At 42.1% G+C, this 13,595-nt stretch overlaps 1 protein-coding gene across 6 annotated transcripts in view; it reads left to right on the plus strand.

Moving 5' to 3' along the window:
* The window catches only part of tbc1d22a (TBC1 domain family member 22A), a 191,005-nt gene that overhangs the window by 41,916 nt on the left and 135,494 nt on the right, over positions 1-13,595 (plus strand). For 4 of the 6 annotated variants that reach the window (XM_033039757.1, XM_033039760.1, XM_033039759.1 and 1 more), the window contains 3 exons: positions 2,354-2,482; positions 5,975-6,037; positions 9,650-9,715. In XM_033039757.1, the coding sequence (XP_032895648.1) occupies positions 2,354-2,482; positions 5,975-6,037; positions 9,650-9,715 (258 nt within the window). The remainder of the gene's footprint in view (positions 1-2,353; positions 2,483-5,974; positions 6,038-9,649; positions 9,716-13,595) is intronic. The other 2 variants (XM_033039758.1, XM_033039761.1) reach the window with 1 other exon arrangement.

Raw genomic sequence — 13,595 nt, forward strand, 5'->3', positions numbered from 1 at the left:
TCCTCGTAAATTCTCTCTGTATTCTTTCCAATTTAAAGGCATTTTCCCTCTAGCACAGTGATCAACACCCAACACACGACCACAAGTGGATAATGAAGTAGATTTTCAAAGTCTACAGAGAGATTTATGCCAGTTGGAAGAGTGGGCTGAAAGATGGCAGATGGAGTTTAATGCTGATAAGTGTGAGGTGCTACATCTTGGCAGGACAAATCAAAATAGGACGTACATGGTAAATGGTAGGGAATTGAAGAATGCAGTTGGACAGAGGGATCTGGGAATAACTGTGCACAGTTCCCTGAAGGTGGAATCTCATGTAGATAGGGTGGTAAAGAAAGCTTTTGGTGTGCTGGCCTTTATAAATCAGAGCATTGAGTATAGAAGTTGGGATGTAATGTTAAAATTGTACAAGGCATTGGTGAGGCCAATTCTGGAGTATGGTGTACAATTTTGGTCGCCTAATTATAGGAAGGATGTCAACAAAATAGAGAGAGTACAGAGGAGATTTACTAGAATGTTGCCTGGGTTTCAGCAACTAAGTTACAGAGAAAGGTTGAACAAGTTAGGTCTTTATTCTTTGGAGCGCAGAAGGTTAAGGGGGGACGATAGAGATCTTTAAAATGATGAGAGGGATAGACAGAGTTGACGTGGATAAGCTTTTCCCACAGAGTAGGGAAGATTCAAACAAGAAGACATGACTTGAGAATTAAGGGACAGAAGTTTAGGGGTAACATGAGGGGGAACTTCTTTACTCTGAGAGTGGTAGATGTGTGGAATGAGCTTCCAGTGAAGGTGGTGGAGGCAGGTTCGATTTTATCATTTAAAAATAAATTGGATAGTTATATGGACGGGAAAGGAATGGAGGGTTATGGTCTGAGTGCAGGTAGATGGGACTAGGGGAGAATACGTGTTCGGCACGGACTAGAAGGGCCGGGATGGCCTGTTTCCGTGCTGTAATTGTTATATGGTTATATGGTTATAAGTGCCACCTCACCCATGTCTTGTACAACTGTACCATAATGTCCCAAAATCTATGCTCACTTCCTCGATTGATGAAGACTGCTATGCCTAAAGCTGTCTTCATGATCCTACTAGCCCCGAAGCCACTTTCAGGGAACTATGTACTTGCATTCATTGGTCCTCTACTCGACATTGGCTCCCAGGGCCCGACTGTTCACTAACGGTCCTGTCACATTTGACTTTCCAACATGCAACACCTCACAGTTATCTGAATTAAACTCTATTGGCCATTCGTCAACCCACTTGCCCAGCTGTTCAAGGTTCTGACTTAATTCTTGATAACTGCCTTCACCTTATCATTAGAAACAGTGAAGATGTAAAAAAAAGAGCACTTAAATAATTTTATGGCTTGTTTAATTTTTAATAGACAAATAATAGGGTGGAATGATGAGAACATTAGTGAGATTGCTAGTCTTGGATCTACTCCTGAATCGCAATTCGCAGATTGTCAGTCACTTGCGTGCATATTAATTGCAGTGGGTCTATGTGTGGGACTCTGTGCAGTCAAAAACCCTGGTTGAATCAGCAAGACACCTCACCACCCTGACCACGCACTCATTTCACCCCTGCCATTGGGAAGAAGGTAGAGGAGCCTGAAAACTGTGATGTCCAAGTTCAGGAACAGCTTCTTCTGTATAACCATTAGGCTATTAAACACTACAACCTCAAATATTCTATCTGGGATAAACACTAAACACTCTTGCTCTTGACCCTCTGTATTGCAGGACTTTTTCATATTATTATGACGTCAGCCCTATTCTTCACTATTTCCATGACAGCTGGCCGAGCCACATCCCTCATTGCTATCAGAGAATTAATGTTCAAATGTTTTTGATTCATTAACATTCACCACTTTTGATAATTGACAAAGTTTTAATTATTAACATAAAACAATAATAAAACATGAAGGAACTGCAGATGCTGGTTTAACCCAAAGATAGACACAAAAAGCTGGAATAATTCAGCGGGTCAGACAGCATCTCTTGAGAAAAGGAGTGGGTGATGTTTCGGGTCGAGGCCTTTCTTCAGACTCAAAAACATTAACATTGTCTCAAATAACAAAGTTACATTTTACATGCCCCTCGTATTTCAGTCATTCTTCTCCATTCACATTAATGGGTTTGTCTTACCTGGTAGAGTTTAAACGTTCAATTATTTGAGACGAATCACAAGCTGTTTCATTGATAGGTATTTTGTAAACGTTATGATGGAAAATTAGAAAATGTTTTTTGATATTGCCAAATGTGCTTAAGTTTATGCTGTGAAATACTGAGGTTATACAATATCCAGAAATCACCAGATTCCATCGTACACCATTGGTTTGCTTTTCTTTTAGGGTTACCTACCTGCAAATGTAGAAAGAAGAGAAAGTACGCTACAGCGGAAACGGACAGAGTATTTTGCTTTCATTGAACAGTATTATGATTCCAGAAATGATGAACACCATCAAGATACATATCGACAGGTATTTGTTCAAATTGATGCATGATTTATTACATTAATTTCTTATGTACATTCTGTGGTTAATTTGTATGCTTCGGCATAGAATTACTTTTTTAAATGAGTGGTGATTTGTTATTTGAGAGAACTTTGGTATTCCATTGGAGTGAAAAAAAAACAATACTGGAGTAACACTGCAGGTTAGGCAGCATCTCCGGAGAACATGGATAATTGACGTTTCGGGGCGGGACCCTTCAGACTAGTGTCGGGGTGGGGGGGGAAATAAAAAAGGAAAAGAGATGGGGAAGGACAAAGTCTGACAAGTAAACGGTTGATACAGGTGAGGGGGTTTTGACTGACAGATAGTTGGATAAAGGCCAGAGATAAAAAGACAAAATAATTGAGGAGTTATGAATGGTGAAGCTAGAGAAAGGAATGTCGGTCGAAGGGGTGGGGAGGGGAGATATAGGGAGAGTCCAAGTGGGACGTGGGGTGGGGAGGGTGTGTGGGGGGAGTCGTTTCTGATCACCTAAAATTGGAGAATTCAATGTTCATGCTGTTGAAGTGGAATAGTCAAATGCCAAGAGTGTTTCATTGTCCCAGATGGGACAATGAAATTCTTACTTGCTGTAGCACATGTGAATATGTAAACATAGTACATAATGGGGGAAGAGAAAAGAAAAGTTCAATAAATAACAAATATAGTGCAATAATAATATTGACTTTTGCAGTTCAGAGCTCAGATCTTATTTGTTGTTGTGTTTAATAGCCTGATGGCTGTCGGGAAGAGGCTGTTCCTGAACCTGGACGTTACAGTTATCAGGCTCCTGTACCTTCTTCCTGATGGAAATGGTGAAATGAGTGTGTGGCCAGGATGGTGTGGGTCTTTGATGAATTTGGCTGCCTTTTTGAGACAGCGACTCCGATAGATCCCTTTGACGGTGGGGAGGTCTAAACCGGTGATGGACTGGGTAGTGATTACAACATTTTGTAGTCGTTTCCGTTCCTGGAAGTTCAAGTTACCGAACCAGGCCACGATGCAACCAGTCAGAATGCTCTCTACCGTGCATCTGTAGAAGTTTAGGAGAATCCTCTTTGACATGCCGAATCTCCGTCAAAATCTCAGGAAGTCGAGTCGCTGATGTGCCTTCTTTTTAATTGCATCGATGTGCTGGGTCCAGGAAAGATCTTCGGAAATATGCATGCCCAGGAATTTGAAGTATTTGACCCTCTCCACCATCGTCCCATTGATGTGAACAGGGTTGTGGGTCCTCATTCTTCCCCTATCAAAGTGCACAATCAGTTCCTTGGTCTTACTGATGTTCAGAGCCAGGTTGTTGTGCTGGCACCGTTTGGTCAGTTGGTCGATCTCACTTCTATACTCTGACTCATCCCCATCTGTGATTCGTCCAACAACAGAGGTGTCGTCGGCGAACTTGATGATGGTGTTAGCACTATGTCTGGCTACGCAGTCATGGGTATAGAGTGAGCAAAGCAGGGGGCTGAGTACGCCACAGACATTAGTGCCACTGTTTGATAGTCATTGAGGCACGTCACCTTACTCTTCTTGGGCACCGGTATTATTGATGCCCTCTTAAAGCAGGTGGGAACCTCAGACCTCAGAAGTGAGAGGTTGAAAATGTCCGCAAAAACTCATGCCAGTTGGTCTGGACAGGTCTTGAGAACTCGACTGGGTATACGATCAGGTCCAGGCGCTTTTCGAGGGTTCACCTACCTGAAGGATCTTCTGACGTCGGCCTCTGTGACTATGACTGTACACCATCAGGGCGAATAGGGGCTCGGGTAGACACATCAGTTTTCTCCCTATCGAACCATGCGTAGAACGCTTTGAGCTCGTCAAGGAGTGATGCTTCGCTGTCGTTTGAGCTGCCTCCTGATTTCGCCTTGTAGGAGGTGATGGCATTCAAGCCCTGCCACAGTTTCTGAACATTCGTCTCAATCTCCAGCTTAGCGCATGAGATGCTGTTCTTCCAGTTTGCATGTTTTCTTACTGACAATGGAGGAGACTGATAGGTCAATATGGGAAGAGGAGTTAAAATAATTAACTTGGTGGACCAAGCACAAGTGTTTGGCGAAATGGTCATCGAGTCAACATTTGGTCTCGCCGATGTACAGGAGGCCACATCGGGATCACCAGATGCAGTAGATGAGGTAGAAGTGGTGCACGTGAACTTCTATCGCACCGGTAGGACTGCTAGGGTCCCTGGATGGAGGTGAGGTAGAAAGTACATGGACAGATGTTGCGTCTTCTATGGTTTCAGGGGAAGTGCCTGGAGAGGGATTGGTTTAGGTGGAAAGGGATGAGTGAACAAAGGAGTTGTGGAAGGAGCGATTGCTCCAGAAGGCGGAAAAGGGTGCGGATGGGAAGTTGTGACCCATAGTGAGATTACATTGGAGATGATGGAAATGTCGCATCCATTCTTGTTCTGCCTGGGGAAGGGGGAGCTGGGTAGAGGAGGGTGAGGGATACATCTATAATAGAAGGGGGGAAACCAGGTTTACGAAAGAACTAGGACATTATGTCTGAATGGAAAGATTCATCTTGGGTTCCATTCATCAGATACAGTGGAGACTGAGAAATTGAGAGACGCGGCTAACGTCTTTGCCTTACCTGTTGTGTTACTTCAGTGGTTTGTTTTTTGTAAACTAGCATCTACAGTTCCTTGTTTCTACATTCCATTGTGTGTATGTAATGCAGGAAATGTGGGTGGATTGAGAGTGATGGTAAACGGGTTACAGTGGCCAGCACAACATTCGATGAACTTGTAAATGGGGAATAAAAAAAGAGAGTGCAGATGTGAGAGAGTTGCAAGAGTTGTTGATTCTTGAGTTCACAAAAATACAGTTAAGCGTTTCAGCAACATGGCTCATGGAGGACAAGGTTTAGATTTTTGTGATGCTTAATCTGTTCTTGCACTATCTGGTCTCTACACCATGTTCAGAAAAGTTTGTTTTTTGTAGGAACTAGTGCTTGATATACTCAGTTTGTGAAGCAGTTAATTAAAAAATTGCATAATTGCAAGATTAGGTGGAGCATTGCTGTACTTGGTATTAAGAAATAAGTAAGAAGGTTTGAACCGTCAGACAGATAGTGGTCAAGGAGACTCGCCAACACAGTGGATGGACTCGTCTCAATACAAATTCTGCGGCTTGGAATTTCAAGCACTATTTTTAATTATGAATGCCATGTGTTTGCATTTGGATGACTGCTCATTGTAAATTATTCTGAAAAGATGGGTAACTAATGTTTTGCAGGCTGAAACAAAACAATGATTTAGAATGAACTGGACTGGCACAGATAGTGCTCCCCCCTACATAATATGTAGGAATTCCAAAGGAAATGAGCCATAATTGCCACAATTTAGTCATCTCTTGGGCACTAGAGAATATGAATGTCGTAGATTGTGGTTTGCTTTGCAGTTTGGGTACAGAAAATGGCAAATTACTTAAGACAACTTTTTCCTAAAACATGAATTTTCGTTCCCCAAACCATCAGATTGCCATTGATATTCCCCGTATGACTCCTGAGAGTTTAATACTGCAACCAAAAGTACGAGAGGTAAGATCTTTTGAAATTGAAGTAATTCATTTTTACCTTTCTGTCAGTTTTGAAATTAAAATTCTAATGGATGGTTATATAGTTTGTTTTCTGCAAAGTTTATCATCTGACCAAATGTGACACTTAATTGTTGCAATGAATTAAGGAATCTCGGGAATATATAGCACTGTTTATTCTGTCTTAATGCAGTGCTTGGTTGCAATATTTGCACCAGTTTTATATTGGTAACAATGAAATGTAATTTGAGAATTATCCATTCATTTTCTACTTGGCTGCATATGAATGCTTGATTTGAATGAGCATATTGATATTTCATAAGTTCTCATTTTTTCCCCCTCCTATTAATAATGTCTTTATTGATCAGGTCATGGGTGAGAGGACAGGCAAAAGAATTGCAACAGTGCTTCTGCCATCACAAAGCTAATTGGCTTTTAGAAATCCTGGCAGTGGTACTGGAAATCTATAGTGAGGAATTGCAACTTTGAATCAGCAACTTCCACTTCATCAAAGGTGTGTCATTCAGTTCCACTTCATCAATCCTAATTCTGGATTACTGTAGTCATCCATAACCTGATTGTTTCAATTGTTAATACTCCCATAGATCCATCTTATGGTAAAACTGCACCTGTACAAAGCCATTTAAAAAAAAAAATAACATTCTGACGTCTTGACTACTTTCAGTATTTTTATGAAATTGCTTATGATTGAATTCTAGATTATGCTTGTGTATGACATAGATAACCTCAAAGCAGGCAGTCCTTTTCCTCGGCTGGGCAATTGAGAACTAGAGGGCATAGTTGTAAAGAGAGAGGGGGAATTTTTGAGGAACCTGAGGGGCCACGTCCTCATACAGGTGATGGTGTATACATGGTACGAGCTGTCAAAGGAAATTATTGAGGCATATACAATAATAATTTAAAAGACATTTGAACTGATTCATGAATAGAAAAGTTTTTGTGAGATGGGACTAACCTAATGGGTATCTTGGTCGACATGGATGAGTTGAGCCCAATTGCCTGATTCTGTGCTATGTTACTCTATGGGGCAGCACAGTGGCGCAGCACTAGAGTTGCCTCCTAACAGTGCCAGAGACCCGCATTCAATCCTGACTACTGGAGTTGTCTGTACGGAGTTTGTACATTCTCCCTGTGACTGCATGGGTTTTCTCCAGGTGCTCTGGTTTTCTATCACATGCCAAAGTCATGCTGGTTTGTAGGATTAATTGGCTTCTGTAAATTGTCCCTAGTGTAAAGGATAGAACTAATGTATGGGTGATTGCTGGTCAGCGTGGACTTGGTGGGACAAAGAGCCTGTTTCCACACTGTATCTCTAAACTAAACGACTCTGTAACTGATAATGGACAAGATGAAAATACAATTTTGGCTCTGCTCCAAGAGGAGATTTTCACAGAAATCAATTAGCACATTTTGTGTTTCTGGCACTTGTGCTGCATCCTTTGATAAAGCACTGATTTAATTCCAGTCAGATATGGTTACATTGTACCCTCGCATTACCTGGGAATAGAAGAAGCAGGACTTTATTTGCCATTTGATTTATTATTGTCATGTGTACTGAGATGCAGTGAAAAACTGTTTGTCTGCTATCCAGGTGAATTACACCATACACCAGTGCATCAGGTAGTGCAAGAAAGAATATACAAAATATAGTGTTACAACTACAGCGAGAGTGTAAATAAAATAAATTGTAAGGATCAAAATGAAGTAAAATGGGAGATCTTAAAATTCATCTTGGTTTATAAGAGGCTCTTTAAAGAATTGGATAATAGTGTGAAAGAAACTAATCTTTCATGTGGTGGCATATGCTTTCAAACCATTATCCTCCTGATTGGAGAGGGAAAAAGGGAGAGTGACGTGGGTGTGTGGTCCTTGATTGTGTTGACTGCCAGGTTGTGTTTGGTTCGGCAGGGTCGTTTGCATGTTTATCTGGACTGCTTTCACAACCCTTTATTTCTTAATCTTGAGTAGAACAGGTGCCATACCAAGCTGGGATGCATCTGAATAGATTGCTTTCTGTGGTGCATCTGTTGAAGTTGATAAAAGTAATTGGAGACATTGCAGATTTCATTTATCTTCAGAGGAAATTGAGTTGAGCAGTTCATGATAATGGGAGTCAGAGCGACTTGATGGTAGTCATTAAGTTGCGTCACTTTGTTTTTCTTTGATACATGGATGATAGTGGTCTTTTTTATGGCATGTGCAAAGCCCAGATTTGCACAGAGAGAGGTTGAAGGCGTCAACATATTCTCCTGCCAGCTGGTCTATGCAGTTTCTGCGAACACGACTAGAAATTATTTTGGGGCCCATCCATTCTGTAGGTAAACTGGAAGGCTGATCTGATTTCTTCAACAGTGACCATTGGTGCAGGTGCACCCATGGGTGTGTCCCCGAGACTTTACCTACCAAAAGTGGGTGGGTAAAGTAGCATCCAAAAACACTCAGTTGACTGTCGGGGTGGTACAGTCCTCAGTCTGTAGTAATTGAATGGTTGGTTTGAATGCAATACTTTGGCTCGGATTCCTCTTCTGTCCAATCTTCCACAAGTGCTGCCTAACCAATAATTGAGTCATAATTGTTTGAACTGTAATTCAGCAGTCTCGGCCAGACCTGGATTACTGCCAGTATATAAACTGCATGTACATTTAATAAGTGTGCACATACAGTGTATGAGATGTTGCTATTTTGCAGTTTAATTTTTATAGAAAATTAGTATTGATGGTGTGCTAGGTGCTACCAATGATGGTGTTGAGAAATTTTCAGTTGTCCTTGTTCAGTCTTGGATCTGGACCGTGTCAAACAAAAATATAAAGACTCGATTAAACTTAGTGCCCAGCAAAGTAACAGTGTACACTGAAGTCATTTGCTTGGAATTATCCCATCTAAAATTGTGAAAAGGAAAGCCACATTGTGATGTGATATTCATCTAAAATAACGAGAACAAATTATTAACAATGAAAGGCTGAAAATATGCAATTTTCTCATGTACATGTTGTGAATTTTAATGACAATTGGTTTGATGCTTTGCTGCGTTTTGATCAACAACTTAAGTTTAATACATTGCTATAATCCATTGACATTATTTAACAAGTAATTGAGAGGTATGTTCAGATATATTTGCCGAACTTACCATGACATTTATTAAATGCAATTTTTATACCATGATGAAATTAATGTTTAGTTTGTAAAAAGAAAAGGTCACTTGTTTAAAGTTCAGACTTGTAAATAAGACACAGGAAAAGTGGATGGTTCTCAAGATTACATTCTGTTGTTACTTCAGTTTTTAAGTCTGGTATGAAAATAGTAAAATTAAAGTATTTTTTGGGGAAAGCTGGTATTCTTTATTCATCCTGCTCTGCAGGTATGGCAGGGTTGGACAACTGTGATTTGTAGTTATATGCTTGCTTTTGCTGCAAAAAGCGCTTAAGAACTGTTTAACCTTGATTTGTGACTTAAGACTATTTCTGAATAAGTGCCACTGCTTTCTTCTGCTGAAAATCCTTTGCTTTAAGCCACAGCTAAATGCTAGCAATCTCTGACCGGCTGCACCACTGATAATAATTTGCCCTCTGCTGCTGTCTTCTTTCTATATCCACAGATACACATTGATATTCCAAGAACTAATCCTCTTATTCCTCTCTTTCAACAAGCTTCTGTGCAAAAGGTGAGAGAATTAAAAGATGATTAGCCAGTGGTGCTAGAATGGTGGAATGTAAATTATTTGAACTGAACCCCTCCCTCCACTGATTTACAAGATAATCTACTTGGTTTTAAGTGCTGACATTTTGATATCTGCACAAGGATTTTGTGATAGTTTATGCTGTGTATTACAGGAGGAAAAAGAGTCATGGTACCACAGTTAGACAGAGAATATATTTTTCACCTTGTCATGCACCGCTGGTCTATCAAGCTGCCTGCTGCACATAACTATCAGCATAGTGGAAAATTATTTCTAATAAGCTTTTCATATCAGGTCAAAGAGATGATGAATCATTATTTCTAACGAGCATTTAATTTTGGATTCAAGCTGATGATTTTGTTTCCTGCACAGGGCTACAAACAGTAAAAGTAAACAATTATACATTTTTTGTTTTCCCTTGTAACTGAGGTTGTCTATAATATATGATTGATGAAATGCAGGCAGATGAAATGCAAAGAAATGATCATAAAAGTGCGTAATTGCATTTCCCTTGTAGTTTAAAGCTTCAGATTTCCCCAATGTTCTTTAACATGCTATATCTTCACTGTCCTTGTGCAAAATTGATTTTTTTTAAATGCCAGTGGTTTAGCAGTTTTGTTGATTGTATAGTATGTGCAGATTATACTATCTTTTACTATGCAGTAAACTTTATTCAAATTATTTGGAATTATATTTGTAATCCAGCAACATTTCAGAGGTAACCCAGAGTAGTGAATCAAATTGATTGTATTCACTGAACAAAGCATTTTGAGTTAACCTTTCTCTTGACTCAAATGAAGTAATTCCAAATTGAAGTAATTAAATGTACATTGTATAGAGACAAACTGCTGTTGGGTTGTTTGCCCTATTTTAAAGTACAGGTGCACAACCTTTTATCCGAAAGCCTTGGGACCAGACACTTTTCGTAATTCAGAATTTGTCGGCCTTCGGAATGGAAATTTTTTAGCGTAGATTTTAATGGCTGGCTCAGTGGTAGAGTGCTCGGCTCATATCCGCAAGGTCGCGAATTTGCGCCTTGATCCCGGCAGTTCCTCGGTCGCGAGTTTGAGTCTTCAATGTCGCTTTTTCTTGCAGAATAAATGTCTGTATGAAATGCAGTGTGTTGAATGAATTCCTGAATTTGTAAATGTGCCCGCAGCATTGAATCACCTCTCGCACTCATGTCACCGTAGCGGGGCTACATGCCCTTAGGCGGACTAGCTAGGTCGCGAGTTTGCGCCTCGATCCTGGCAGTTACTCGGTCGCGAGTTTGAGTCTTCAATGTAGTTTTTTCTTGCAGAATAAATGTCTATGAAATGCAGTGTAGGAGAGGTGTACTGACTGTGTGGGCAGAACTTTGGAAGTGATTGCCCACCAGTCTAAAAAGACGCTGTGTCTCCCTGTCCCTGGGATAGCAGGGGGCGATCAAACAGCACAATACCCCCCTCCCCCTCCAACTCCAGAGGAATCCGCTCCCCGATGGGCCGCTACGGCGACAAGTGGTAGTTCGCCCACAGCCCGAGCTGTGCCCCCTCATCCGCCACCCCAAGAACAAGACGACCTTGCACACCATCAGCTTCTGCCCCTATGTGTTCCTCTGGAGTTGGAGCGGGGCTGGGCTGGAGTTGCTGCTGGCTGTGGGTCTCTGGGATCTCCGTACTTGCAGTGGGCCTGGGGGTCGGTGTCCCGTTGGTCCTGACGTCTCCGGCCACCCCCCTGGACTGGAGCTGAGACTGGGAACTGTACCGCCCTTGTCCCCTCCCTCTGCAACTGCAAACAACCCCACTCTCCTGCAAGGGCGGTACAGTTCCCGGAGGATGGCAGGTGGCCGGAGACGTCAGGACCAACAGGAACCAGCTCCCCGATGGGCCCCTACGACGCCCCGAGCTGCGCCCCGTCATCCGCAACCCAGGTTCCTCTGTAGTTGGAGCGGGGCTGGGCTGGGCTGCTGTTGGCTGTGGGTCTCTGGGATCTCCGTGCTTGCAGTGGGCCTGGGGGTCGGTGTCCCGATGAGGGGGCGCAGCTCGGGGAACGGCTTCTGGTGGTCCTGACGTCTCCGGCCAGTTTGCAGTTTTCCTCTGGAGTTGGAACGGGGCTGGGCTGCTGCTGGCTGTGGGTCTCTGGGATCTCCGTGCTTGCAGTGGGCCTGGGGGTCGGTGTCCCGTTGGTCCTGACGTCTCCGGTGACTGGCACTGACCTGCTGGTATCGCCGACGTGAAGACAGTGCAAAGCCCCCGCGCCGGTTCAATGAGAGGGGAGGGAAGGGGTCACACACATGGCCGGGAAGCAGAGGGGTGTAGGTGAGGTGAAACTTAAGGGAGCGACAATCTGCTGCTGCCTGCCCGCTGAGTTAAAAAGTTCCCACGCAAGACTCACGATACACTGTGTATCGTGAGTCTACCGTGGGAACTTTTTACCTCAGCGGGCAGGCAGCAGCATATTGTCAATTATTAACCCTCCCGCGCAATATACCCTCACCTTCTCTTTTATGAATGGGGATTTAGTTCCCCTTTCTTCGAGGACCGACGGGAGGTTCCGCTGTCACCTCTGCGGGCCGCCCTCGGTGAACGTTTTCAAGGACCTTTCTTCAAGGACCGAAAAAATGTCCGCTATTCGGAGGTTTTCGTTATTTGGATCTTCGGATAAAAGGTTGTGCACCTGTATTGCATTTGAAGTCTCCGTGTATCTAGGTTATTTTCATTTGTTATGATACTCCTGCAGCCACTGATTTCCTCAAACACATATTTTTCTTATCTATCTTTGATTCCCATTTCTTTTGAAAGACCTTTGTTCTAATAACTTTTGTTGCTTTTCCACTGATAATGGCTTTGTTTTTGATTTACAAAAGGCATTTTAACATGTCTGGTATGTAGTTAATTGTATTTCAGTTGATCTGGCTGATTATCTGAGTGACTGGGGAGATTGACGGGTATATTGTACTTTTTTTTCCAAAATCACCCACTGCCCAGTATTGTCCTGGAATGCAAAGTTACAATATATAAAGTACAGTAGCTTTTCTCAATCCCAGTCATTCTGCTTCCTCTGATGGATGTTAGATTAACAAACTCAGCTGTGCCATTCCAGATTGAACTGACAGTCTATTTGTGGCAGATACTGAGAACCAATATGAGGTGACAAGCTACTTGCTGCATCCACATCAATTTGCTAGTTATGGGTGCATTTGTTCCAGATACCATTGTTAAAATAAGGCAATGTCCTGTTTTAACCCTTCCACAACAGGGTATTGGAATACCATGGCGCTAAATACTGTAGATTCAGCATGGCCAGCAGTTTGGTATCTGAGACCCTATGACCATTGATTGTGGAATGCATTCAAGTAAGTTCTGTAATCTTATGTGTACACTCTCATACACTATTATTGACTATGATTTAATGAAGAATATGTCCAGAGCAGCACCTCGAATAGCTGTAAATGAGATGGCAAACAGCCAATTGTTCTAGGTAGGATTACAAGCATGCTACTATTGAAATATGGCATGTTGTAGAGAGGGATGAATTGTGCTACACATAAACCAGTGTGCGATTAAATGCGGAAATAAACCCTTTGGACCAACCCATCAATTGGACCAAGCTACATGCTTGAACAACTCCCATTTGGTCTATATACCTCTAATATCCATATACCTGTATAATTGACCACTTCTTCTGGGAGCTGATTCTACATGAATGATAAATGTGCCCCTTGGGTCCCTTTAAACATATCTCCACTGACCATAAACTTATGCCATCTAATTTTAGTCTCCCTTACTCTGGAAAATAGACTAACCAATCACCGGATTGAAACTTAGTGGACCTGTGATATTCAATTGTAGGTAGTGCCGGAAAATTAACTTGCTGAGCTCCA

The sequence above is a fragment of the Amblyraja radiata genome, chromosome 21 (assembly GCF_010909765.2).
Source record: "Amblyraja radiata isolate CabotCenter1 chromosome 21, sAmbRad1.1.pri, whole genome shotgun sequence".
Lineage (NCBI taxonomy): Eukaryota > Metazoa > Chordata > Chondrichthyes > Rajiformes > Rajidae > Amblyraja > Amblyraja radiata.